This window comes from Artemia sp. Qi Xiang Cuo, chromosome 16, assembly GCF_049724085.1.
Source record: "Artemia sp. Qi Xiang Cuo chromosome 16, ASM4972408v1, whole genome shotgun sequence".
Taxonomy (NCBI): Eukaryota; Metazoa; Arthropoda; class Branchiopoda; order Anostraca; family Artemiidae; genus Artemia; species Artemia sp. Qi Xiang Cuo.
The window spans coordinates 12,728,405-12,756,006 of NC_142809.1; the positions used below are offsets into that span (position 1 = coordinate 12,728,405).

At 33.6% G+C, this 27,602-nt stretch overlaps 2 protein-coding genes across 4 annotated transcripts in view; one reads left to right on the top strand and one right to left on the bottom strand.

The window, feature by feature from the left end:
* eIF2D (eukaryotic translation initiation factor 2D) overlaps window positions 1-1,065 on the bottom strand; it is a 34,716-nt gene extending 33,651 nt beyond the window's left edge. The window contains exon 1 of the mRNA XM_089102217.1: window positions 955-1,065. Coding sequence (XP_088958343.1) covers window positions 955-1,055 — 101 coding nt within the window. The 5' untranslated portion in view covers window positions 1,056-1,065. The remainder of the gene's footprint in view (window positions 1-954) is intronic.
* The window catches only part of LOC148942580 (N-fatty-acyl-amino acid synthase/hydrolase PM20D1-like), a 127,882-nt gene continuing 101,150 nt past the window's right edge, over window positions 871-27,602 (top strand). The window contains exons 1-2 of one of the 3 annotated variants that reach the window (XM_089102220.1): window positions 871-890; window positions 15,330-15,601. In XM_089102220.1, the coding sequence (XP_088958346.1) occupies window positions 15,331-15,601 (271 nt within the window). In that variant the 5' untranslated portion in view covers window positions 871-890; window position 15,330. Of the gene's footprint in view, window positions 891-5,997; window positions 6,067-8,591; window positions 8,654-15,329; window positions 15,602-27,602 lie in introns of those variants that run through there. The other 2 variants (XM_089102218.1, XM_089102219.1) reach the window with 2 other exon arrangements.

The following is a 27,602-nucleotide window of genomic DNA, read 5'->3' on the forward strand; positions in this document are numbered from 1 at the left end:
GAAATTAATGAAAGAAATCGGTTCTACAGTGCATCAATGAATGAAGAACTTGAGTGTTGTTTCTATAACAGATAAGTACTGATAAATTTTTGTTTTAATTTAATAAAGATCATTAAAACCTTATAGGGTTTGAGGAAAGATATGAGGCTCATATCCCTAAGAGTTCTGTTTACCTCACTCACTTACTTTCCAATATAGTAAAAAAAACCTAAATCAGGATTTTACCAAAAATATCCTTCCCCCTATATTTTCACGACTTGGCGACCCAGAGTAATTTCTGTCAGGAGCTTTATTTTTACCAATATTTAAACGAAAATACGGTACTCTTCTATTAAACGGACTCTTTTATCTAGTGTATATGGAATGTCAAACTGCAGACGCGACGAAAAACCCGTTTTTACGAGATGATTCAAGACACCGCTGTAGAGAAATACAATGTATAGGGTGGTTTTAATTGCGTATAAGATATTAAAAGTGTTCTTTTTTGTTTTTTGTTTTTTTTTTTTTGGAGGGGGGGAGGTACCTAGGTTAGGTTACGTATTTAATATATGCTATGCTTTGCCCCCCACCCCCCCACCCCCCTAATGTGCAAATATATAGCCCAAATGTGTTTCTAAACTATTATATATTCATCTTATTTTATTTTATTTCATTAGCTTTAACCAAACTAGCACTATATAAAAGAGTCCGTTTAATAGAAGAGTACCAAAAATATTTATCCTTTTCCTTATTTCCTAGTATTGACCCCTCCCCCTCCCTACATGCTCGTTTCTACGGCTTGTCAATTTACAGGCACGATTATAGTCTAATCAGCCTTACTTCAAACCAAACTAGCTTTATCATCTCGTAAATAGATGGCGTTCAAATACAGCAAACATAGAGAATTAAAGGTTAGCGTTTCTATAACAATCTAGCATTAGAACTTATATTTAAGGATAATAAAGATTGATTTACTTATCCGAAGTCTTAAGTTGAGTCTTTGATTTGACACGGAATGGTTTGGCAAACATTTGTTTTTCAACACTCAGTCTGTTTTTAGCAGCACCATTAACCATAAAAAGCTTATTTAAGTAGATGGCATTTTATGCAGTCAACCAAAAATAAAACATTAGAAAATGAGTTAATGCAATTCGTTATTATATACGGTTTTGAGAAAGGGAAGTATTTCATGTGTGTGAAATGAGGGAGACAAGATGGCTAGGTCCTAGAGGGTATATTTACCTTCTAGCCTGCCAGAAATCGCTGCACAGTATTCATTTGTACATCCTTTCTAATCAAATTGTGGTTTTGAAAATTGTATTTAAAGATTGTGTTTCTATTTCAAACTTTCCAACTAATGCTTGTAGATTAATTTTGAACACCCTAAATAACCCTTTTATTTTTTGCTAAAGAAATATGGTTCTACTACCAAATAAAAAAAATGTTTTCTATATATGGCTAGCTAAGGATGATAATCAATACTTAAAAGGAAAGCCCTGCCTTGCCGCACTGGCTACTTCTGAGTAACTGACAGATGGTTTTGGCACGTACATTGAATTTTGTTTGGGGGGAGGGGGAACAATATAAAACTAGCTTTATTTGATAATTTGGATAGGACTACTAATACTTCTGACAACTCACCGCGGCACTATGCCGCTTGAGGCCAACACAGCTGCTCACGCCTCTCCTCCACTCCAATACATTCAAAACTTCAAATTATATTCCATCCATAAAAGTTCCAGTTTCATTTAAACCCTTCCTTATGACTCGCCCCATTTGGGGATGACTTTGATTGGCCCCAGATGAATGGCTTTGGCAATTAATCTTTATTAATTAATTATTAATTAATCTGTATTAACCTTTGGCAAGAATAATCTTTGGCGATCTGTCATCCTTCAACTACAAAATGTATCCGAGCAATCTCAACATTTCTCTCGTCATAGTCCTAGAAGGTGAAACTGAACCACTGTTTCCGCACAGCCTACTGTTTGAGATACGGTCATTCAGTCAGGAATACAAAACAGTCCAAAGGGAATTCCTCTAGAAAGCATCTAGCAAATAAAATTTCGTCTTCGTAGTCCAATGAATGTCGTCAAAATGCCTAAATTTTTGAAGTGGCATCTCTCTTTTTATTCGTAATTTGTACTCTGTTCCTATTTAGCGCTGTTGAGATAGAATAGTCTCAATAGGTCATTGAAACTTTTTTGTTTTGCCCTATAATGGTGAAGTGGGTTTGATCTCAACTTGGTAATACGTGGTCCAGAATTCGAAGCCAGCTGTAGCAGCACATTGGAGGGCTTGAAATTTGATTCCAGTGATGATACAATGTGAAAGCGTCTCGATATTAATTCAAACAAAAGGAAGAAGAGGAAGAAACGATGTTTTGTTCTAAAAAATTGAATAGCCATATTTATTATAGAGTTATAATGTTCATATGATTTTGCTTATAGCTTATGGTCATTTCGGTATAAGCCTAATAAAATTACTTTTGCCAGGCACAATTTTCTCATAATGCAAAAGAAGAAGAATAACAATCCCTGTCCTGGTTTTCAGAAAATATGAAGATTTCAAGGGAACTCAATTGTAATTTTTAACCCCTATAATTTGAACTTCATCTGCATTTTAGGCTATTAAATCCTGGAACGACTTTTGAACTTGAGTTCGCTAGATTCATTCGCTTATTTCATAAGTTTATAACTGAACTGAAGGGTCAAATATATTCGCTTGTGGAAAAGGCCTTGATGTTTTTTTGTCTGTTTTGAATATTTAGCGAATGGTCTTCAATGTTTTCTTCACGTTAAAAAAGTGGTAACTAAACTACATAACAACTATATTATCGTCTTGTATACGAAGATGCAGTTTCACTAAAAGAAAAGGTTTCATTCAAATATTAATGTCTAGTTAATTACAGAAAAACTAGGAATAGAAATTTCCTTTTGATTAAGCCCTTAATCAGCTCTCTATGATGTTCTATTGCTATGCTAGCAGTGGAGAAAAAAATAAGGAAAGGAAAGGACATATCAGTGCTACCAATGCAAAAAAAAAACATTTTCCTTGTTATTCAAACCAGAGGACTGTAAATTTTTTGTATATGGTTTTTGGCCGCGGCGATTCCAATTGTGTACTTTTACGTCGATCCGACGCCGTTTTATGGGGAGTTTCAGTCTCTTTTTCGAAATACCCGTAAATTTGTTTTCGAAACAATATTTTACTATTAAAACTAATCAAGATAATAGTGATCATTACTGAATACGCTACAAATGTTAATTTTCCACAATAATCAGGTTTTATTAAAACGCATTTTTGAACTTTTGCTTACTACATACCATGGTTCGTTCTTTACTAGGTTGGAGCTACCGCTGCAGCCATGATTTGACGGGGGGAGAGATTGCTTTTCCATCATACGAAAAACAACCTGATGAGGAATTGTAAAATATATCTAGTTTTATTGTATCGTTTTTCTTTCAGAATAAGTTAAAAGTAAATGCTGAAGCTGAAATTCAAACAGAATAAAAACACTACAAGTTAATACAACAAAATCATAGGCATCAAAGCAGGGGCGTAGCTTAGGGGAGAGGGGGACGACAAAGAACGTTTGTCGTCCTTGAGCTTTTACCTATTTACCATGGAAATTTAGATTACGTGCCCGCATTTGTCAGTGAGTTATATGGGGGTGGAGGTAAACGGGGCTTGAGTTGCACGAGGGTTCAGTTGCACGGGAAACCACTTTTACGATTCTGGCTCTAGCGGAGGCTCCAGAGATCACGGTGTCGAATTCACTCTCAGTGAGAAGATCAAATGTTCAGTGTTAGAATGGGATTCAATCTCTAATCGTGTTAACAAAGATCACACACAAAGGATAACCTTTCAGCATTACTGTAACAGTAGTGTATGTACCTACTCTAGAATCTCCTGATCATTTGAAAGATCATTTTCATGACAAATTATAGCTGGTCCCTAATACTTTCCTATCTGCGACTGTATTGTGATTGGGGGAGATTTCATTGCAAGGGCAGGACCCCGTTCTGACCCAGCAGAACATGAAAACAATGATCAACGTGAATTTGGGTAACAATGGGTGGATGGTTGCTTCAATTAGCAACACTAAACTAGCTATCCCTCATGAACACTTATTTTCAACTCAAAAAAAATGAAGACATAGACAATGGGAGAGAAAATGACCTTTTTGAGTTTTACCAACCTGTACCTTATATTCTGTAACTGATGGCATTTCCCAATAGGTATAACTCAAGGTGTTTGAAAAAAAAAAATCTCAGTTGCCTGTTTTCCTAAGGGTCCAGTCGATGTTGTCCGTCATGAGTCAACCCAAAAATCTCTTCCCAGTAGGCAAAATCCATGTAATAGGAACAATCTCAGTCGTCCACTCGCCTGCAAGTCCTGTAGACATGGTCGGTCATAAAGTTTTGAGTAATTCTTTGTCTCCGCTTTCCTTTAAATAGCTTATCGAACTGATAGACTATCTGAATTGCCCTTTCTGTATGATTCTCTGCCTTAGTTCTTCTTCATGATGATACACCATCATCAAAAAGCTAAAGTAATAATTCTGTACAACTCTGAAAGAGTTGCCAGCTTTGCCTCTCACAGAGACTATCTATCTTGACTTAATTCTAATTAGACTCTCAAGTTTTTCAATCGTGAACATTGGGCACTTTACTACTCAAGTACAATTACAAGTTGTCTCTGGATCATTGTTGTCTGCTGTTTTGACTAGACGGACACATAAACTGGGGAGCGTAGCTCCCTTCCCTCAAAACTTCATACTTGTAAGCCTCCCTCATAGCTTTCACATAACCATCAGTCTTTTCAAAGCTTGAGCCCCTTCTCCCGGAGTAAACCATGCCCCCTATCTACATGCGTAAAGAAATTTGAAACTTCAAAATCTAAAAACCTACGTTTTACTAATGCTACTACTACTACTAACAACTCACAGCAGCACCAAACCGCTTGAGGCCAACACAGCTACGCAGGCTCCTCCTCCTCCCCAATCTATTCAAAGCCTCCCTTTTTACACCCGTCCACGAAGTTCCATTTCCTTTAAATCTTTCTTTATGACGTCCTCCGACCCCAGACGGGGATGACCTGCTTTCCGTTTAGCCCTAGATGGTTGGCCGAAAAGAACAATCTTCGGCAATCTGTCATCCTTCATCCGCACAATAAAAAAAAATTATTTGTCAGGAATTGAACTAGATCTACATTCTCTTACACCGTGCGGGATTGAACTTAGGAACTCCATATTGGTAGACCCGGTTACTTCCACTACACTGGCATAAGGTTTACGCCAAAGCGAAAAACTGCAGTTATAATTTAAAAAGCACAAAAAGTTTAAATTAAATTAAGATTTTAGTTTTAATTGAAAGTTGCTACTTTAATTGACTCTTCAAAAATCATACAGCTTGTGAATAAATTTTTTCAGTATAATCGACAATCACTCGACCTGGAATGAAATCTCAGTCTTTTGTAAATAAAAGTATGGTACGTTCATATGAGTACTCAGCTCGAAACAAATTCTTACGCATGCACCTTAGACTATTTGCAGTTGATGGTAGTGTCGTCAGTTCAGAAGAATTTAGGAGAAGGGGACTAAATATATTCTTCAATGTCTATAGGAGGCATTTTTTTTAGTTTTCAAGGAAAATATCTAAAAAAGGCATGTTTCAATGAAAATGTGGCCCAAAAAGTATTTTTCAAAATCTATGGAGTATGGGCAACCTCCCCCGCAATTGAAGCAACTGAGTTGATTGACGTGCTAATCTTACTGTAAAAATTGGCCATTTAATGCCATCCAATACAGAAGTCACTGTTCTGCCTTTTTCTTCTGTAAAAAAAGCTAATGTTTTGCAGTCTTTACTACCAAATTTAAATCTTTTCTACCAAAATTTAAAAGTTAGCTTTTTTCCGAGTCTTACATAGCTCATTAGGAGTTGTAATCTCCTCCAATCACATTAATTCCTTATCTTGCGTCTTCAAAGGACATAATATATTAGTAAACAAACTGATGTCTAGTGCATATTAATAAATTCATTTCTAGCAAACTTTTGGAATGAGTTAATTAGCTACAAATAGATGGTAAAATTTGATCTTTAGATTGCTAGAAGGACTGTAGAAATCAGGGGAGGGATATTTTACTTCATGATATTAACTCTTTGCTGGCAGAGTGGATCGGTCTCTGCCTGGCAATGCGGGGCAAAACTGGTTTGATCTCTTTTGCTGCACGGCCTGGAATTGCAGAGAGATTGTGTATTACCGTTTTCGAGAAGAACAAGAAGAAAAATAAAAGAGTTGTAATTACAGATCTCGTGGACGCTCTCAGTGTACACATTTGTAACGAAAAAGACACACACTGCCAGTCTTTTTTAAACACCTTTGGCCTTTCTTTAGAACAAATTTTAAAAACTCTCCCTGGAAGCATTTATGTGGGTACCCACAATTGATCTATAATTAGATTTCGTCCAATTTACTAAGTTAGATTTTTTTAAACAAGCTTTTTCCAACTGAAAGTAAGGAGCAACATTAAAACTTAAAACAAATAGAAATTATTTCGTCTATTAGGGGTTTATTCCCCCCTTCCCCTCCTCAAGACCTCGCTCTTAACGCAAATTTTTTTAGTGCTTTTAAAGATACTTCTTATTTTAACAAAACTGTCCTTGTGCTTCAGGAGTCGTTCTCAAAAACTCGGGACAATCAGTCAAACTTTAGCATCAAGAAAGTGGTATTGTGTGGGGGGGGGGCACCTAGTATACGGGACTATTTATGTTCGTTTTAAGTTTTAAAGTTGTTTCTTACTTTCAGTTAGTCTAATCTAAAATCTTACTTTCATCTAAAATTCCTTCCCCTCGCGGAAAGTCCCTCCGTTGAAAGTTCCTCCCAGGTATAATACCTCTCCCCCCCAAAAAAACTTGCCTACTATAGACATTGAAGAATACATTTAGCCCCCCCTCCCTAAATTCTTCTGAATTGACGACACTACCATCAACTGCAGATAGTCTAAGGCGCGTGCACAGGAATTTGTTTTGAGCTGAGCACTCATATGAACGTAGCACACTCTTTACAAAAGACTAAGAGTTCATTCCAGGTCGAGTGATTGTCTATTATACTGAAAAATTTTATTCGCAAGCTGTAGGATTTTCAAAAAGTTGATTAAAATAGCCCCACTGAATTAAAACTAAAATAGGACTTTTTTTTTTCTTTTCTTTTTTTTTCTTTTCTTTCTTTTCTTTTCTTTTTCTTTTTAGTTTTTAAGGAAAATATCCAAAGAACGGCCCAAAAAGTATTTTCAAAATCTAAGGGGCACGGGCAACCTCCCCCACAATTAAAGCCACTGAGTTGATGGACGGGCTAATCGTACTGTAAAAATTGGCCATTTGATGCCAACCAATCCAGAAGTCACCGTTCTGCCTTTCTGCTTCTGTAGAAAACTCATATTTTGAAGTCTTTTGGTTTTTGTTGTCCTTTCTACCAAAATTAAAAGTGTGCTATTTTGCAAACCTTACTTTGCTCGTTAGGCGTTGTAATCTCCTCCAATCACATTAATTCCTTATCTTGCGTCTTTCAAGGACATATTATATTAGTAAACAAACTGATGTATAGTGTATATTAGTAAATTTATTTCTGGCAATCGAAACTTCCTGTTTATAAGTTTTTCAAAGCTTGATCCCCTTCTACTGGACTAAACAATGTCCCCCTATAACCCATACGTAAAAAAATTTGAAGCTTCAGAAGCTAAACGCTGTGTTTTGCGCTAAAACGTAAAACTTTGGTATTTATTTTAAAGATAGAAATTTTAGTTTTAATTAAATTTTAATTTTAATCAAAAGTAGCTATTTTAATTCACTCTTCTTAAATCCTTATAAAAATTTTCGGTATCACAGATAATTATTCGACGTGCAATGCCTCAGTCTTTTGTAAAAGATCATTTGCTACGTTCACACGACGTTCACTACTTTCACTTGGCCCAAAACAAAACACTGTACACGCATGTTAGACTATCTGCAACTGATGGCGGTGTCGTCAATTCACTAAAATCTAGGGGGTTGTAAAATGTATTTTCAGTATCTAAAATAGGCAAATTTGTTTTTTTTCTTTAAATTCCTTCTATGGAAATACCAAAAAAAGGTATTATTCAACAAAAATAAGTCCCTTTTTTAACTCCGAATCTATGGGCTATGGAAATACCAAAGAGGCTATTATTCAACAAAAATAAGTCCCCTTTTTTTTAATGACTCCGAATCTATGTGGCTTGCATGTGCTTCATTTCGCCATATAGATACGAAGTTCTAACCCTCGTGGCAAAAGGCAGAAGAAGAACGCTCACTCAACATCCTTGACCGGAAGTGGCTAAGAGTCATTTGCTGCCTCAATCTTAGCCAAAGAATAAGCAATGAGCACCTGATGGAAACATGCAACGAGGAGCAGCCATTATCCACTATCGTAAACAGCAGATGGCTTATTTTGGCCACTACCAAAATTAAAAAGTATGCTATATTTCAAATTGTGCTCAACTTATAGAGTTGTAACCTCCTTAAATCACATTAATGCCTTATCTTGTGTCTTTGAAGGACATACTATATTAGTAAACAAACTGGTGTCTAGAATTTATTAGTAAAAATTATTTGTGGATAGCAAGTGGATTGAGTTAATGAGCTACAAATGGATGGTAAGATTTTATCTATGGAACATTAGAACGACTATAAAAATGACGGGAGGGATACATTATTTCTTGATGTTAATCCTTGTCTGACACCATGACATGGTGTATTGATCTCTGCTTGGCAGTGCGGGACAATACTGGTTTTATCGCAGTTACCACAGGGCCGGGATTTGTAGGTAGATTGTGCACTAGCGCCTTCAAATAATAATAAAAAAATTCTAGTTACAGAAGAATTACAACAATTCTTCAGAAGAATAAGAAGAGTTCTTGAATTTTATAGACACCCTCAAGGTATCTATAAAGTTTGTAACGAAAAAAAAACTTTATTTGTGCTTGTGACGAAAAAAAAACAACACATTTTTGGCAATCTTTTTTTTTCGCACCTTTGGTATTTCCTTAGAACTTCCCCTGGAAACATCTATAAGGGTGCCCCAATTGATCTGTATTTAGATTTTGCCTTAATATTTACTAAATGTTCGTTTTAAAACACATACTTTAAAATAGTAGTAGTAGTAGTCCTTTTTAAGCCTAGAAATGACGCTACTGAACGGGAAACATGTAGAGAAAACAATTCCGACTTCATAATAAGCAGAAAATTTATAGTTAACAAATTTTAAAGGCATTTCCTGTACACTTTGTTTCAAAATCCAGGGGGGGGGGGCATTGTCGCCTATATAGCTCTACATTGTTAAAAGAATATGCTTTTTGTGGCATGGATGGCAATAGTAATCCTCCACAAGCATTTAGGCGCACGTCTCGGTCAGATTACATGAAGGAAAAAACGTCCAGGGAAAATAACTTGAATAAATAGCTTTGATTGGTATTGCATAACCATCTGCAATGATATACCTGAGAGGGTATTACATCAAAACAATCAGTTGGGTTGTTCAATCTAAAATTCAAAAGAGGCGTAAATCTACTGAAGGATTTGGGTAAAGGGCTAGCCGCATACGGGGCAGCTTACATCGCTATAGTCCATTGGGGGGATGGTTCAATTAGATTGGGACACTACATGATTTAGATTTATAGTGGGCAGAACACACGTCAGTGGCTACACACAAAAGCAAAGACGTAGAGTGGTCAGTAGATTGACGTCGAGTGATCTAATATCCCTCCTGGTGCCATGAAATACGTCAATATAAACAAATAGTAATAAGAATTGCCTGTTTTTTTTTTGCATGTAGTGCAAAATAAATTGTCAATTGATTTGACAATTGTCAAAAAATTGTCAAAAAATTGTAGTGCAAAAAAAATTGCGTGTAGTGCAAAAAAATTCTAGTGTGAAGAAGGGCCATTTTCATGTAAAAAGAATTTTAGGGAAGAAAGGGATAAGAAATTGATGAAGAAGGACTTAAAAGATGTACACGAAAAGGAAGTATTTCTATTTTTGTTTATATCCTCTCCTCCCCATATGTCGGGCCTCCCCCTAAAAAATTCCTTCGTGCAAATCCGACAAAGCGTGTTCACAGGAGCTTTTGCCAATATACCCATTGTGAATGAAAGTTGAGTTTTATTTCTTTTTTTTTACCTGAAATACCCAAAATTGAAGTGCTAACATAAAATGAAGCCGCTGTGTCTGGTAGTTCCAAAGAAGTGCTAACATATTCTAGTGCGAAGAAGGAATGAGGTTAGCAGCTGGTTTTGTATTAAATCAGGAGTTAAGCAGGGTTGTGTTCTATCCCCCTTTATATGGATTATTTTGACGGACTTTGTTTTAAGGGGCACAGGAAAGGCAATGGGAGACCACGGAATCAAATTGGGAGGAAAAAGTCTCCTGGACTTGGATTATGCTGATGATTTAAGCATCCTAGATAAAAGTGTGAGCATAATGAATGAAGTTTTAGAGGTTTTCGAGTTCAGAGTGCTAGAATAGGTTTGAAAATTAATGTTAAGAAGAATAAGTCACTAAGGCTAGGAATAAGTGAAGATGAAAAGGTGACGTTGGGTAATGAAAAGATTGATCAGGTGGACAGCTTCACTTACCTTGGTAGTATTATTAGTAAAGGTGGTGGGAGCGGTGAAGATGTTAAAAGTAGAATAGCCAAGGCTCAGAGTTTTTTTCACAGTTAAAAAAGTTTGGAAGAATAGAAAGATAAGTCTGCAAACCAAGATTAGAATATTAGAAGCTACAGTGATGACAATGGTCAAATATGGCTCTGTAGCATGGACGCTCCAAAAAGTAGATGAAGATTTGCTAGATGTTTTCCAAAGAAATTGCTTAAGGATTGTTGTGGGTACCCGGCTGACTGACCGTATTTCAAACAATAGGCTATACGAAAAATGTGGTTCAATACCGCTCTCTAGGGCTATAATGAAAGAAAGGTTGAGGTGGCTAGGACAAGTTGTGCGGAGGAAGGATGACAGATTGCCGAAGATTGTTCTTTTCGGCCAACCGTCTAGGGCTACACGGAAAGCAGGTCTTCCTCGTCTGGGGCGGGAGGACGTCATAAAGCAAGATTTAAAGGAAATGGGAACTTCGTGGGCAGGTGTAAAAAGGAAGGTTTTGAATATATTGGGGTGGAGGAGGAGCGTGCGTAGCTGTTTTGGCCTCAGGCGGCTTGGTGCTGCGGTGAGTTGTTTTTAGTAGTATTAGTAGTATATCTGACAAATCGTGTTCACAGGAGCTTATGCCAATACACCCATTGTGAATGAAATATGTGTTTTTCTTTTTCTTTTTTTTATCAGAAGTACCCAAAAATAACAATCTTCAAGCTTAAAAATAAGTTGTTGTTTTTTAAAGAGCTCTAAATTGAGCCAATCAGAATTTTTCATAGAAATTTTCAGCCAATTACACCATCATATGAAAATCTTATTGGGTAAAACTAGAACAAGCTAAGTCTCATTGAAAAAATGTCATTGTGAATGAGCCCAGGGTCATCACCGTCAGTAGAGTTTTACTAGATCTAGTGAAAAAAATCTAGTAAATTTCTAGGATCTAGTAAATTTCCCGAAATCTAGTAAAAAGTCAGTATTTATAGTAAACAAAACTTTTGCTATTTTCCATGAATTCAGGGGGAGAATTACGCTAGATATTATGGTTATTATTGCTTTCATTTTTGCGATTTCGCGTCAATCCTAGCGCTTAAAATCTCTACTTTTCTCTCGGCTTCTTCTTGATACTCGCTTTGAAAGGCAAACTATTTAAAATCAGGACTGGTATGCCGGCTTAACTTGTTTTTAGAAAATTTTCCCAGACTCTCAGACTTTTTCAATATATCTGAATTTTATGACCTGAAGACCATTGATAAATTTAAATGTGGGCTTTACCAGCAGAATTTCCAGAATCCAAGATCCCAGACTATTGTATGACGTCTTGCATACACCGCATCTGGAATATGAAGCCTATCTAGTAGTACATCCAAATAATAAAAAGGGTTTTTGAAGTTATAGGTTTCCAGAAATTTCAATCATACTATGAACACGAAAGAAAAGAGAAAAAGACAAAGAAAAGAGGAGAAGAGAAAAAAAGAAGAAAAAGGAAAAAAGACTGTGGAAGTCCTATCGATTATCCTCTTATAGTAAAAATCGATGCTTGATGGTGCGCGTGCGGCGGTAGCCGCACCTGGTTACACTTTAACAATATCAGATATAAGCCACTAGACTATAACGCCATAAATAATCCTGAATCCTAGGCAAATTTTATTTGCAATAAAAAAGAGGAGACACTTCAGTGTTTCCCATACAAGAAAGTGATTTTTTGTGATCTTCCTCAAACCATTTGTGATCATGATTTGTGATTTTTTGTGAAAAACGGATTTTTGTGATCTTATAATAATCATTTGTGCTCATGATCTCATGATTTGTGATTTTTTGTGTGAGAAAAGTAATTTTTTTTTATTTTTGTGAAAACTGATTTTTGTGATCTTCCTCGAACCATTTGTGATCATGATTTTATGATTTATGATTTTGTGTAAAAAAAAGTGATTTTTGTGATCTTCCCTAAACTATTTGTGATCATAATTTCATGATTTGCGATTTTTTCTGAAAAAAAAATTGATTTCTTGTCATCTTCCTCAAACCATTTGTTATCATGATTTCATGATTTGTGATTTTTTTTTTATCTTCAAAATTACTTCTGAACAGTGACCTTCATTATGCAAGTTCATCTAGTTTCCACCATCTGAAGCATGTGCCAATAGAAAGCAAAGTAGCCATAGCTGGCCGGCTAACGGATATCACCCTTAAATGTACATCTTAAATGGAGTATTTAAATTTAAAATGCGAATATTTCGACTACCGACTCCATTTCTGAGCCTTTTTCGATTGCTTTATTTAAATTAAACCCGTTTTTCTCTCTCAATTTTTATAAATTGAAAAGCAGTGTAGTCTATTTAATCTTAGGGATTTTATTAGGGAGCTAACATTATTTAACTAGAGAGAAAAATGCAATTTTTGTTTTGTTTTATGAAGGACTGTTTCCTTCCCTGTCCGATCTAGCTAAGGAATGACAAGAACTCGCTACTTTAGCAAGTTCATACCATTTGTCAACTTGGTAAGACAAGAAAAGGAATCTCTCCTTAATAAAACATAGAAAACGATGAATCACAGCATAAAAATATGCGAACAGTAGCGAAAAGTCCTATACTCTCTATTAAAGATTTTTGAAATACACATTGCTGAGTCGCACAATGGGAAATCCTTTTACGAACAGTTTAATCTCTAACATTTTTAGAGAAACTTTTTGCTTCTGATCGTATATACACTTATGCTGTGGCGAGGAATGAACTGAAATAAAATATTAACTAAACAGGACTTATGGTGTTTATATAAAAATTCACCCTCTGTGTTACCACTATTGTTGTCAACACTTTGAGATATACTCTACAGTTCTCTAACTAAAATTATGCTAAAAGCGATTTATCTGTACCTTCTGAACAGGTTAAAAATTTGTCGTAACTAGAGGAAAGTTATAAAAAACAAAAACTTGACCAGATTTTTGAGTCAGAAAAGAGCGAATTAAACCAACATATACCCAATATTTGTATTGCATCAAACAGTTATCAAACGTGCCGCGTTATCCCGGTACTTCATAATTGTACCAAAATGGTACAACTGTACCGCATTGGCAACATCAAACTAAATTGCTTGTAAATTAATAAAAACACTGCCATATTATGGAGAAAAAAACGTATGCTATGATTTGTATTTAATTTTTTCTAATTGTTGGAAAATCCTATTCAATCACTGACAGATTACAACCAATTGCAAGTATTTGTTGAAGACAGAAGATCGTCCAATGCATTTAAGACCATTAAGTCTTTAACATTATCAAGAATGGAACCCAAAACTGGATTTACTAGATTTATGGAAACCATCTGTCCTACTGATCCTATTTTCCTATTAGAGTATTTCTTTCAATCACAGCCTAGGTATATATATACAGTCATGCATGTTTCTATGTTCTCCATTGAAGAGTTCTGGGACTGAAACATATCGTGTATAGTGCGTTTCTTCTGGGCATCTCTTTCACACGTGTGCAATGACGAATGTAAGTACCTTTGCTGCGCTTTGGTTAGCCAATATCAATAGTTCAATCCGCTGACCACCGTCCGCCTGAGGCGCTGTGATGTGTCCCATTTCTGAAACAAATGTACATGACTGTATTACCTCGGGTTGCTTACTCCGAGTTGCTTAGGGTAGCAAGAAAGGGCTATTTCGGCACTATTTTATTATGTGTAGGATTGTAGCTCGTGCCCAGGGTTGCTAAAATAATGCTAAATTAAGACGAAAATGCTATTTTAGCCCTAATACAGTCCGTGTTTTACTAGAGCACTGAAATTTGGGCAATTGTAGCACTCTAGGAACTGACCGTGGTGACAACCCTGTTATACCTCGGCTGGTATAACAGGCCGTACATATACCTCAGCTGGGTCTTCAATTGAAAAACGAGGAGTTTCTGATTGTATTGACGCTTCAACATTTATGCAATTATGTGCCTTTTTTTTAAAGAAAAATTGTGCCACAGAAGTGTCAGTAGGAGTTTGAGCTGTCTGCCAGGCTTACATGTACGTATTGTGTTTAAAATAAAAAATTCTAATTCTGAAATTTATAATTAAATAACTGTGTTCAGGTGTCTCTAGTTTCTGTCAGGTGAGTAAATATCCAGACGACTCTACTCTTCTGCCTAACCGCCATCTATTCCAAGTGTTTGTGTTCAGGGGTCTCTAATTTCAGTCAGCAGGTGGTTCATCACAAATGTTAATGGAACTTTTCCCAAAAGCGCGAACTGTCTAGACTGTTTTTGTCATGACAGAAAATCTTAGTATGCCGGTTTTTCGAAAAACACTGTAGTACCATTTTCGAGAAAAAATCTATGGATATATATATATATATATATATATATATATATATATATATATATATATATATATATATATATATATATATATATATATATATATATATATATATATATATATATATATATATATATATATATATATATATATATATAATATATATATATATATATATATATATATATAAATATATATATATATATATATATATATATATATATATATATATATATATATATATATATATATATATATATATATATATATATATATATATATATATATATATATATATATATATATATATATATATATATATATATATATATATATATATATATAGCTATTAAACTTTTAGTAAAATAGATATATGTTTGTTTTAGAATGACGATGGGCTTCTCCACAGTGTTTAAAGGTCTTGGTATACTTCTCACGGGGTTAGTTATAGTTACCCTTCTCCGAGCTTTGACGATTCAAGACCTTGTGAAATTCTCAAAATCTCCAAGAAAATCTGATAATTTTCTGACAAAAGATTCAGAGACTGATGCTTATGCGGAAAGACTTGCAGCGTCTTTGCGAATTCAAACTGTATCATACAATGCAGACCAGCTAGATCGAGGGGATTTCATTATATTTCACCATTTCCTTGAAGAGAGTAAGTTTACTTTTTTATTATCATAATTATTTTAATATTTTCCAATCATTTTTTGCTTTTATTTATTATTCACCTTAAATTATACATTACTTGCGTATAAATGACATATCTATGTCCCGGCTCAAGGAAGGTGCCACACAGGGGGGGGGGGGGGGCAGAGGGGGTTTTAGCAGTTCGTGCCCCTCCCCAGAAAGTTAAAAGTTGCACTATTTGCATGAGTGGAGGGGCAATAAATACCAGTGAGGGAGCCCGAGTTTCATTGATACGCCTCCAGGCATTAATTCTACATCCACCCCTCATCCCATCTTCTTACTGCCGAAAATATGGCAGAAAGGGGGTCAATGTTCGAGGACATCTTTTGGTCCTCTGATTATACACATTGGAAGTCCTTGTATGACTCTGGTTGGGAGAAAAGAGGTGTCTTGATCGTTTCTGAATGATTCCCCCTACAACTTGCCTTAAACTAATCAGAAGTTTGTTCAGTAAAGTACCGCAGCTATAGCATTAAAATTGCTAAGTGGATACTCTTTAAGCACTATGAAACACTATTATAACACAAATAGCACTACATAAACACTATTAAAACACTATGTTACACATGAAATACAGTGTGCAAACACTTGATATGTGCTCACTCTAAGTTTGATGCTGTTGTTATATAAACTTAGATTTTCGAACCAGTCGGTACACAGACAACCCTACATAAACACTATTAAAACACTATGTTGCACATAAAACACAATATGAGAACACTTGATATGTGCTCGCTTTAAGTTTGGTGCTGTTGCTATATAAACTTAAATTTTTTTAATCAATCGGTACACAAACGACACTACACAAACATTATTAAAACACTATGTTTCACATGAAACACAGTATTAAAACACTTGATATGTGCTCATTCTAAGTTTGATGCTGTTGTTATATAAACTTAGATTTTTGAATCAGTCGGTACATAAACAACGCTACATAAACACTATTAAAACACTATGTTGCACATGAAACACAGTATGAGAACACTTGATTTGCGCTCGCTTTAAGTTTGGTGCTGTTGATATATAAACTTAAATTTTTTTAATCAATCGTTACACAAACGAAATTTCATAAACATTATTAAAACACTATGTTGCACATGAAACACAGTGTTCAAACACATGATATGTGCTCACTCTAAGTTTGACGCTGTTGTTCTATAAACTTATATTTTTTAATCAATCACTACACAAAAAACGCTACATTAACACTATTAAAACACTATTTTGTACATGAAACGCAGTATTAAAACATTTGATATGTCCTCTCTATAAGTTTGATGCTTTTGTTCTATAAACTTAGATTTTTGAATCAGTCGGTACACAAACAACGCTACATAAACACTATTAAAACACTATGTTGCACATGAAACACAGTATGAGAACACTTAATATGCGCTCGCTTTAAGTTTGGTGCTGGTGCTATATAAACTTAAATTTTTTTAATAAATCGGTAAACAAACGCATTTGCATAAACTCTATTAAAACTCTATCTTGTTATAGAAACCCATTTTGATAATATATTTCATTTGATTACTATAAGAATGACTCTGTTTTTATGTAAACTTATATTTTTTAATCAGTCGGTAAACAAACAAGGCTAAGTACTCAATATGAAAATAACAATGTGCACAAGAAAAGCCGTCTTAAAGCGCGTAATATATTCTAACTACTTGTTTGATGCTTTTGTTCTATAAACTTAGATTTTTTAATCAGTCGGTAAACAAAGAACGCTACATAAACACTATTAAAACACTATGTTGCACATGAAACACAGTATTAAAGCATTTGATATATGCTCACTCTATGTTTGATGCTTTTGTTCTATAAACTTAGATTTTTGAATCAGTCGGTACACAAACAACGCTACATAAACACTATCAAAACACTATGTTGCACATGAAACACAGTATTAAAACACTTGATATGTGCTCACTCTAAGTTTGATGCTGTTGTTCTATAAACTTAGATTTTTGAATCAGTCGCTACACAAACTACACTGCATAAACATTATTAAAACACTATGTTGCAAATAAAACACAGTGTGCAAACACATGATATGTGCTCACTCTAAGTTTGACGCTGTTGTTCTATAAACTTAGATTTTTTAGTCAGTCATCACACAAACCAGTCTACATAAACACTAGTAAAACAATTTTTTGAACAATACAAGCCGTTATATAGTGCTTGAGATATGCTCAATCTATTTAGAATTCTTTTGTAATATAAAATTATACTTGTGTATCATACTGTATGCAGACAACCGTGCATCGATCCTATCAAATTACTATTTAGTACCAACAACACAAACTGAAAGAACTATACATGCGCTCAATCTAAGTTTGTTAATGTTGTTATATAAATTGAAATTTTTTAAATCATTCGGTACACAAACGACACTACACAAACATTATTAAAACACTATGTTGCACATGAAACACAGTATTAAAACACTTGATATGTGCTCATTCTAACTTTGATGCTGTTGTTATATAAACTTAGATTTTTGAATCAGTCGGTACATAAACAACGCTACATAAACACTATTAAAACACTATGTTGCTTATTAAACACAGTATGAGAACACTTGATTTGCGCTCGCTTTAAGTTTGGTGCTGTTGCTATATAAAATTAAATTTTTTTGATAAATCGGTATACAAATGCCACTGCATGAACATTATTAAAACACTATGTTGCACATGAAACACAGTATGCAAACACATGATATGTGCTCACTCTAACTTTGACGCTGTTGTTCTATAAACTTATATTTTTGAATCAGTTGGTACACAAACAACGCTACATAAACACTATTAAAACACTATTTTGCACATGAAACACAGTATTAAAACACTTGATATGTCCTCACTCTAAGTTTGATGCTGTTGTTCTATAAACTTAGATTTTTGAATCAATCGCTACACAAACAACGCTACATAAACACTGTTAAAACACTATGTTGCACATGAAACACATTATGAGAACACTTGATTTGCGCTCGCTTTTTTTTTGTTGATTTTGATATATAACCTTAAATTTTTTTAATAATTGGTTACAAAGATGCCATTTCATAAACACTATTAAAACACTCTGTTGCACTAGAAACACAGTGTTCAAACATATGATATGTGCTCACCGTAAGTTTGAAGCTGTTGTTTTATAAACTTATATTTTTTAATCAGTTGGTACACAAACAACGCTACATAAACACTATTAAAACACTATGTTGCACATGAAACACAGTATTAAAACACTTGATATGTGCTCACTCTAAGTTTGATGCTTTTTTTCTATAAACTTAGATTTTTGAATCAGTCGGTACACAAACAACGCTACATAAACACTATTAAAACACTATGTTGCACATGAAACACAGTATTAAAGCACTTGATATGTGCTCACTCTATGTTTGATGCTGTTGTTCTATAAACTTATATTTTTGAATCAGTCGGTACACAAACAACACTACGTAGACACTATTAAAACACTATGTTGCACATGAAATGCCGTATTAAAACACTTAATATGTGCTCACTCTAAGTTTGATGCTGTTGTTCTATAAACTTAGATTTTTGAATCAGTCGGTACACAAACTACACTGCATAAACATCATTAAAACACTATGTTGCAAATAAAACCCAGTGTGCAAACACATGATATGTGCTCACTCTAACTTTGACGCTGTTGTTCTATAAACTTATATTTTTGAATCAGTCGGTACACAAACAACGCTACATAAACACTATTAAACCAATATTTTTCACAAGAAAAGCCGTTTTGTTGTACTCGATATATCCTCGCTCTATGTTTAAAGCTTTTGTTCTATAAAATTTTATTTTTGAATCAGTCGATATGCAGACAACGCTACATAGAAACTAATAAAACACTATGTTGCACATGAAACACAGTATTAAAACATTTGATATGTGCTCGCTCTAAGTTTGATGCTGTTGTTATATAAACTTAGATTTTTTAATCAATCGGTACACAAACGACACTGCATAAACATTATTAAAACACTATGTTGCACATGAAACACAGTTTGCAAACACATGATATGTGCTCACTCTAACTTTGACGCTGTTGTTCTATAAACTTATATTTTTGAATCAGTCAATACACAAACAACTCTAATTAAACACTATTAAAACACTATGTTGCACATGAAACATCGTATTAAAACGCTTGATATGTGATCACTCTATGTTTGTTGCTGTTGTTCTATATAATTTTATTTTTGAATCAGTTTGTATACAAACAACGCTACATCAATACTATTAAAACACTATGTTGCACATGAAACACAGTATTAAAACATTTGATATGTGCTCGCTCTAAGTTTGGTGCTGTTGTTATATAAACTTAAATTTTTTAATCAATCGGTATACAAACAACGCTACATAAATACTGTTAAAACACTATGTTGCACATTAAACACATTATTAGAACACTTGATTTGCGCTCGCTTTAAGTTTGGTGCTGTTGATATATAAAATTAAATTTTTTAAATAAATCGGTAAACAAACGACATTGCATAAACATTATTAAAACACTATGTTGCACATGAAACACAGTGTGCAAACACATGATATGTGCTCACTCTAACTTTGACGCTGTTGTTTTATAAATCAGTTTATATTTTTGAATCAGTCGGTACACAAAAAACACTACATAAACACTATTATAACATTATGTTGCACATGAAACCGTATGAAACAGTATTAAAACACTTGATATGTGCTCACTCTAAGTTTGATGCTGTTGTTCTATAAACTTAGATTTTTTAATCAGTCGGTACACAAAGACGTATACTTAAACAATATGGAAAAAATCTGTTTCACAATAAAAACAGTTTTAAAGTGCTCAATATGTGATCACTCTTTTTATGATGTTTTTATTATATATAATTTGATTTGGGAATAAGTCGGCGTGCAAAGAAAACTACATCGAAAATCGCAAAACACTCTTTTGTACAAGAAAAACAGTATTAAAACATCTGATATGTGCTCGCTCTAAGTTTGGTGCTGTTGGTATGTAAACTAAAATTTTTGAATCAGTTGGTACACAAACTAAACTACACAAACGCTATTAAAACACTGTGTTGCACGTGAAACACAGTGTGAAAATACATGACATTTGCTCACTCTAACTTTGACGCTGTTGTTTTATAAACTTATATTTTTGAATCAATCAGTACACAAACAACGCTACATAAACACTATTAAAACACTATGTTGCACATGAAACACAGTATTAAAACACTTGATATGTTCTCACTCTAAGTTTGATGCTGTTGTTCTATAAAGTTAGATTTTTGAATCAGTCGGTACACATACAACGCTACATAAACACTATTAAAACACTATGTTGCACATGAAACACAGTATTAAAACACTTGACATGTGCTCGCTCTAAGTTTGTTACTGTTGCTATATAAACTTATATATTTTAATCAGTCGGTACACAAACAACGCTACATAAACACTCTTAAAACACTGTATTGCACATGAAACACAGTATTAAAATATTTGATATGTGCTCGCTCTAAGTTTGATGCTGTTGTTCTATAAACTTATATTTTTGAATCAGCCAGTACACAAACAAAACTAAATAAACACTATTAAAACACTATGCTGCACATGAAACACAGTGTGCAAACACATGATATGTGCTCACTCTAAGTTTGAAGCTGTTGTTCTATAAACTTAGATTTTTGAATTAGTCGCTACACAAACAACTCTACATAAACACTATTAAAACACTATGTTGTACATGAAACACAGTATTAAAACACTTGATATGTGCTCGCTCTAAGTTTGATGCTGTTGTTCTATAAACTTAGATTTTTGAATCAGTCGGCACACAAACAACGCTACATAAATACTATTAAAACACTATGTTGCACATGAAACACAGTATTAAAACATTTGATATGTGCTCGCTCTAAGTTTGGTGCTGTTGTTATATAAACTTAAATTTTTGAATCAGTCGGTACATAAACAACGCTACATAAACACTATTAAAACACTATGTTGCACATGAAACATAGTATGAGAACACTTGATATGCGCTCGCTTTAAGTTTGGTGCTGTTGCTATGTAGTCCTAAATTTTTTAATCAATCGGTACACAAACGACACTGCATAAACATTATTAAAACACTATGTTGCACATGAAACACAGTGTGCAAACACATGATATGTGCTCACTCTAACTTTGACGCTGTTGTTCTATAAACTTATATTTTTGAATCAGTCGGTACACAAACAACGCTACATAAACACTATTAAAACACTATGTTGCACATGAAACACATTATTAAAACATTTGAACTGTGCTTTCTCAAAGTTTTGTGATGTTAGTACGTAAACTAAAATTTTTTAATCAATTAGTACATAAACAATTCTACACAATCACTCTTAAAACAATTTGTTGCGAGTGAAACACAGATTGCAAAAACATTATATTTGTTCCCCCTAACTTTGACGATGTTGTTCTATAAACTTATATTTTTGAATCAGTCAGTACACAAACAACGCTATACAAACATTATTAAAATACTATGTTGAAAATTAAAAACATTATTAAAAAACTTGATATAAACTCGATTTATGTTTGTTGATGATGCTATATAAACTGAAATTTTTTTAATCAAGCGGTATACACACGACATTGCAAAAACATTATTAAAACAATATGTTGCACTTGAAACACAGTATTAAAACACTTGATATGTGCTCACTCTAAGTTTGATGCTGTTGTTCTATAAACTTATATTTTTGAATCAGTCGGTACACAAACAACGCTACATAAACACTATTAAAAATCTATGTTGCACATGAAACACAGTGTTAAAACACATGATATGTGCTCACTCTAACTTTGACGCTGTTGTTCTATAAACTTATATTTTTGAATCAGTCGGTACACAAACAAGGCTACATAAACACTATGAAAACACTATTTTGCACATGAAACACAGTATTAAAACACTTGATATGTGCTCACTCTAAGTTTGATGCTGTTGTTCTATAAACTTAGATTTTTGAATCAGTCGGTACACAAACAACGCTACATAAACACTATTAAAAATCTATGTTGCACATGAAACACAGTATTAAAACACTTGATATGTGCTCACTCTAAGTTTGATGCTGTTGTTCTATAAACTTAGATTTTTAAATCAGTCGGTACACAAACAACGCTACATAAACACTATTAAAACACCATGTTTCACATGAAACACAGTATTAAAACACTTGATATGTGTTCGCTCTAAGCTTGGTGCTGTTGTTATATAAACTTAAATATTTCAATCAGTCAGTACACAAACAATACTACATAAACACTATTAAAAGACTGTATTGCACGTGAAACACAGTGTGAAACCACTTGATATGTGCTCACTCTAACTTTGATGCTGTTGTTCTATAAACTTATATTTTTGAATCAGTCGGTACACAAACAATGCTAAATAAACATTATTAAAACACTATGTTGCACATGAAACACAGTATTAAAACACTTGATATGTACTCGCTTTAAGTTTGGTGCTGTTGCTATATAAACTTAAATTTTTTAAATCATTCGGTACACAAACGACACTGCATAAACACTATTAAAACACTATGTTGCACATGAAACACAGTATTAAAACACTTGATATGTGCTCACTCTAAGTTTGATGCTGTTGTTCTATAAACTTAGATTTTTGAATCAGTCGGTACACAAACAACGCTACATAAACACTATTAAAACACTATGTTGCACATGAAACACAGTATTAAAACACTTGACACTAAAACACTTGTTATATAAACTTAAATTTTTTAATCAGTCGGTACACAAACAACGCTACATAAACACTCTTAAAACACTATGTTGCACATGAAACACAGTATTAAAATAATTGATATGTACTCGCTCTAAGTTTGGTGCTGTTGTTATATAAACTAAAATTTTTGAATCAGTCAGTACACAAACAAAACTACATAAACACTATTAAAACACTATGTTGCACATGAAACACAGTGGGCAAACACATGATATGTGCTCACTCTAAGTTTGACGCTGTTGTTCTATAAACTTCGATTTTTGAATCAGTCGCTACACAAACAACGCTACATAAACACTATTAAAACACTATGTTGCACATGAAACACAGTATTAGAACACTTGATATGTGCTCACTCTAAGTTTGATGCTGTTGTTCTATAAACTTAGATTTTTGAATCAGTCGGTACACAAACAACGCTACATAAACACTATTAAAACACTATGTTGCACATGAAACACAGTATTAAAACATTTGATATGTGCGCTCTAAGTTTGATGCTGTTGTTATATAAACTTAGATTTTTGAATCAGTCGGTACATAAACAACGCTACATAAACACTATTAAAACACTATGTTGCACATGAAACATAGTATGAGAACACTTGATATGCGCTCGCTTTAAGTTTGGTGCTGTTGCTATGTAGTCCTAAATTTTTTTAATCAATCGGTACACAAACGACACTGCATAAACATTATTAAAACACTATGTTGCACATGAAACACAGTGTGCAAACACATGATATGTGCTCACTCTAACTTTGACGCTGTTGTTCTATAAACTTATATTTTTGAATCAGTCGGTACACAAACAACGCTACATAAACACTATTAAAACACTATGTTGCACATGAAACACAGTATTAAAACAATTGAACTGTGCTTTCTCAAAGTTTAGTGATGTTAGTACGTAAACTAAAATTATTGAATCAGTCAGTACACAAACTATACTACACAATCACTCTTAAAACACTGTGTTGCACGTGAAACACAGATTGCAAACACATGACATGTGCTCCCCCTAACTTTGACGCTGTTGTTCTATAAACTTATATTTTTGAATCAGTCAGTACACAAACAACGCTACACAAACATTATTAAAACACTATGTTGCACATGAAACACAGTATTAAAACACTTGATATGCACTCGCTTTAAGTTTGGTGCTGTTGCTATATAAACTGAAATTTTTTAAATCATTCGGTACACAAACGACACTGCATAAACACTATTAAAACACTAGGTTGCACATGAAACACAGTATTAAAAAACTTGATATGTGCTCGCTCTAAGTTTGATGCTTTTGTTCTATAAACTTATATTTTTTAATCAGTCTGTACACAATCAACGCTACATAAACACTATTAAAAATCTATGTTGCACATGAAACACAGTATTAAAAAACTTGATATGTGCTCACTCTAACTTTGACGCTGTTGTTCTATAAACTTATATTTTTGAATCAGTCGGTACACAAACAAGGCTACATAAACACTATGAAAACACTATTTTGCACATGAAACACAGTATTAAAACACTTGATATGTGCTCACTCTAAGTTTGATGCTGTTGTTCTATAAACTTAGATTTTTTAATCAGTCGGTACACAAAGAACGCTACATAAACACTATTAAAAATCTATGTTGCACATGAAACACAGTATTAAAACACTTGATATGTGCTCACTCTAAGTTTGATGCTGTTGTTCTATAAACTTAGATTTTTAAATCAGTCGGTACACAAACAACGCTACATAAACACTATTAAAACACCATGTTTCACATGAAACACAGTATTAAAACATTTGATATGTGTTCTAAGCTTGGTGCTGTTGTTATATAAACTTAAATTTTTGAATCAGTCAGTACACAAACAATACTACATAAACACTATTAAAACACTGTGTTGCACATGAAACACAGTGTGCAAACAGTGTTTTACAAACACAGTGTGCAAACACATGATATGTGCTCACTCTAAGTTTGACGCTGTTGTTCTATAAACTTATATTTTTGAATCAGTCGGTACACAAACAACGCTACATAAACACTATTAAAACACTATGTTGCACATGAAACACAGTATTAAAACACTTGATATGCGCTCGCTTTAAGTTTGGTGCTGTTGCTATATAAACTTAAATTTTTTAAATCATTCGGTACACAAACGACACTGCATAAACACTATTAAAACACTATGTTGCACATGAAACACAGTATTAAAACACTTGATATGTGCTCACTCTAAGTTTGATGCTTTTGTTCTATAAACTTATATTTTTTAATCAGTCTGTACACAAACAACGGTACATAAACACTATTAAAATACTATGTTGCACATGAAACACAGTATTAAAACACTTGACATGTGCTCGCTCTAAGTTTGGTGCTGTTGTTATATAAACTTAAATTTTTCAATCAGTCAGTACACAAACAACGCTACATAAACACTATTAAAACACTGTGTTGCACATGAAACACAGTGTGCAAAAACATGATATGTGCTCGCTCTAAGTTTGGTGCTGTTGTTATATAAACTTAAATTTTTGAATCAGTCAGTACACAAACTAAACTACATAAACACTATTAAAACACTGTATTGCACATGAAACACAGGGTGCAAACACATGTTATGTGCTCACTCTAAGTTTGACGCTGTTGTTCTATAAACTTATATTTTTGAATCAGTCGGTACACAAACAACGCTATATAAACACTATTAAAACACTATGTTTCACATTAAACACATTATTAAAACACTTGATATACACTCGATTTATGTTTGGTGATGTTGATATATAAACTTAAATTTTTTTAATCAATCGTTATACAGACGACACTGCATGAACATTATTAAAACACTATGTTGCACATGAAACACAGTGTGCAAACACATGATATGTGCTCACTCTAACTTTGACGCTGTTGTTCTATAAACTTAGATTTTTGAATCAGTCGGTACACAAACAACGCTACATAAACACTATTAAAACACTATGTTGCACATGAAACACAGTATTAAAGCACTTGATATGTGCTCACTCTAAGTTTGATGCTGTTGTTCTATAAACTTAAATTTGTGAATCATTCAGTACACAAACTATACTACATAAACACTATTAAAACACTGTGTTGCACATGAAACACAGTGTGCAAAAACATGATATGTGCTCACTCTAAGTTTGACGCTGTTGTTCTGTAAACTTATATTTTTGAATCAGTCAGTACACAAACAACGCTACATAAACACTATTAAAACATAACTATAAACTTAACTTAACATAAACTTAACTATAAACTTCTATAAACTTAGACTTTTGAATCAGTCGGTACACAAACAACGCTACATAAACACTATTAAAACACTATTTTGCACATTAAACACATTATTAAAACACTTGATATGTTCTCGCTTTAATTTTGGTGCTGTTGCTATATAAACTTAAATTTTTTTAATCAATCGGTACACAAACGACACTGCATAAACATTGTTAAAACACTATGTTGTACATGAAACACAGTGTGCAAATACATGATATGTGCTCACTCTAACTTTGACGTTGTTGTTCTATAAACTTAGATTTTTGAATCAGTCGGTACACAAACAACGCTACATAAACACTATTAAAACACTATGTTGCACATGAAACACAGTATTAAAACACTTGATATGTGCTCACTCTAAGTTTGATGCTGTTGTTCTATAAACTTAGATTTTTGAATCAGTCGGTACACAAACAACGCTACATAGACACTATTAAAACACTATGTTGCACATGAAATACAGTATTAAAAAACTTAATATGTGCTCACTCTATGTTTAATTCTGTTGTTCTATAAACTTATATTTTTGAATCAGTCGGTACACAAACAACGGTCCATAAACACTATTGAAACACTATGTTGCACATGAAACACAGTATTAAAACATTTGATATGTGCTCGATCTAAGTTTGGTGCTGTTGTTATATAAACTTAAATATTTGAATCAGTCAGTACACAAACAATACTACATAAACACTATTAAAAGACTGTATTGCACGTGAAACACAGTGTGCAAACACATGATATGTGCTCACTCTAAGTTTGACGCTGTTATTTTATAAACTTAAATATTTGAATCAGTAAGTACACAAA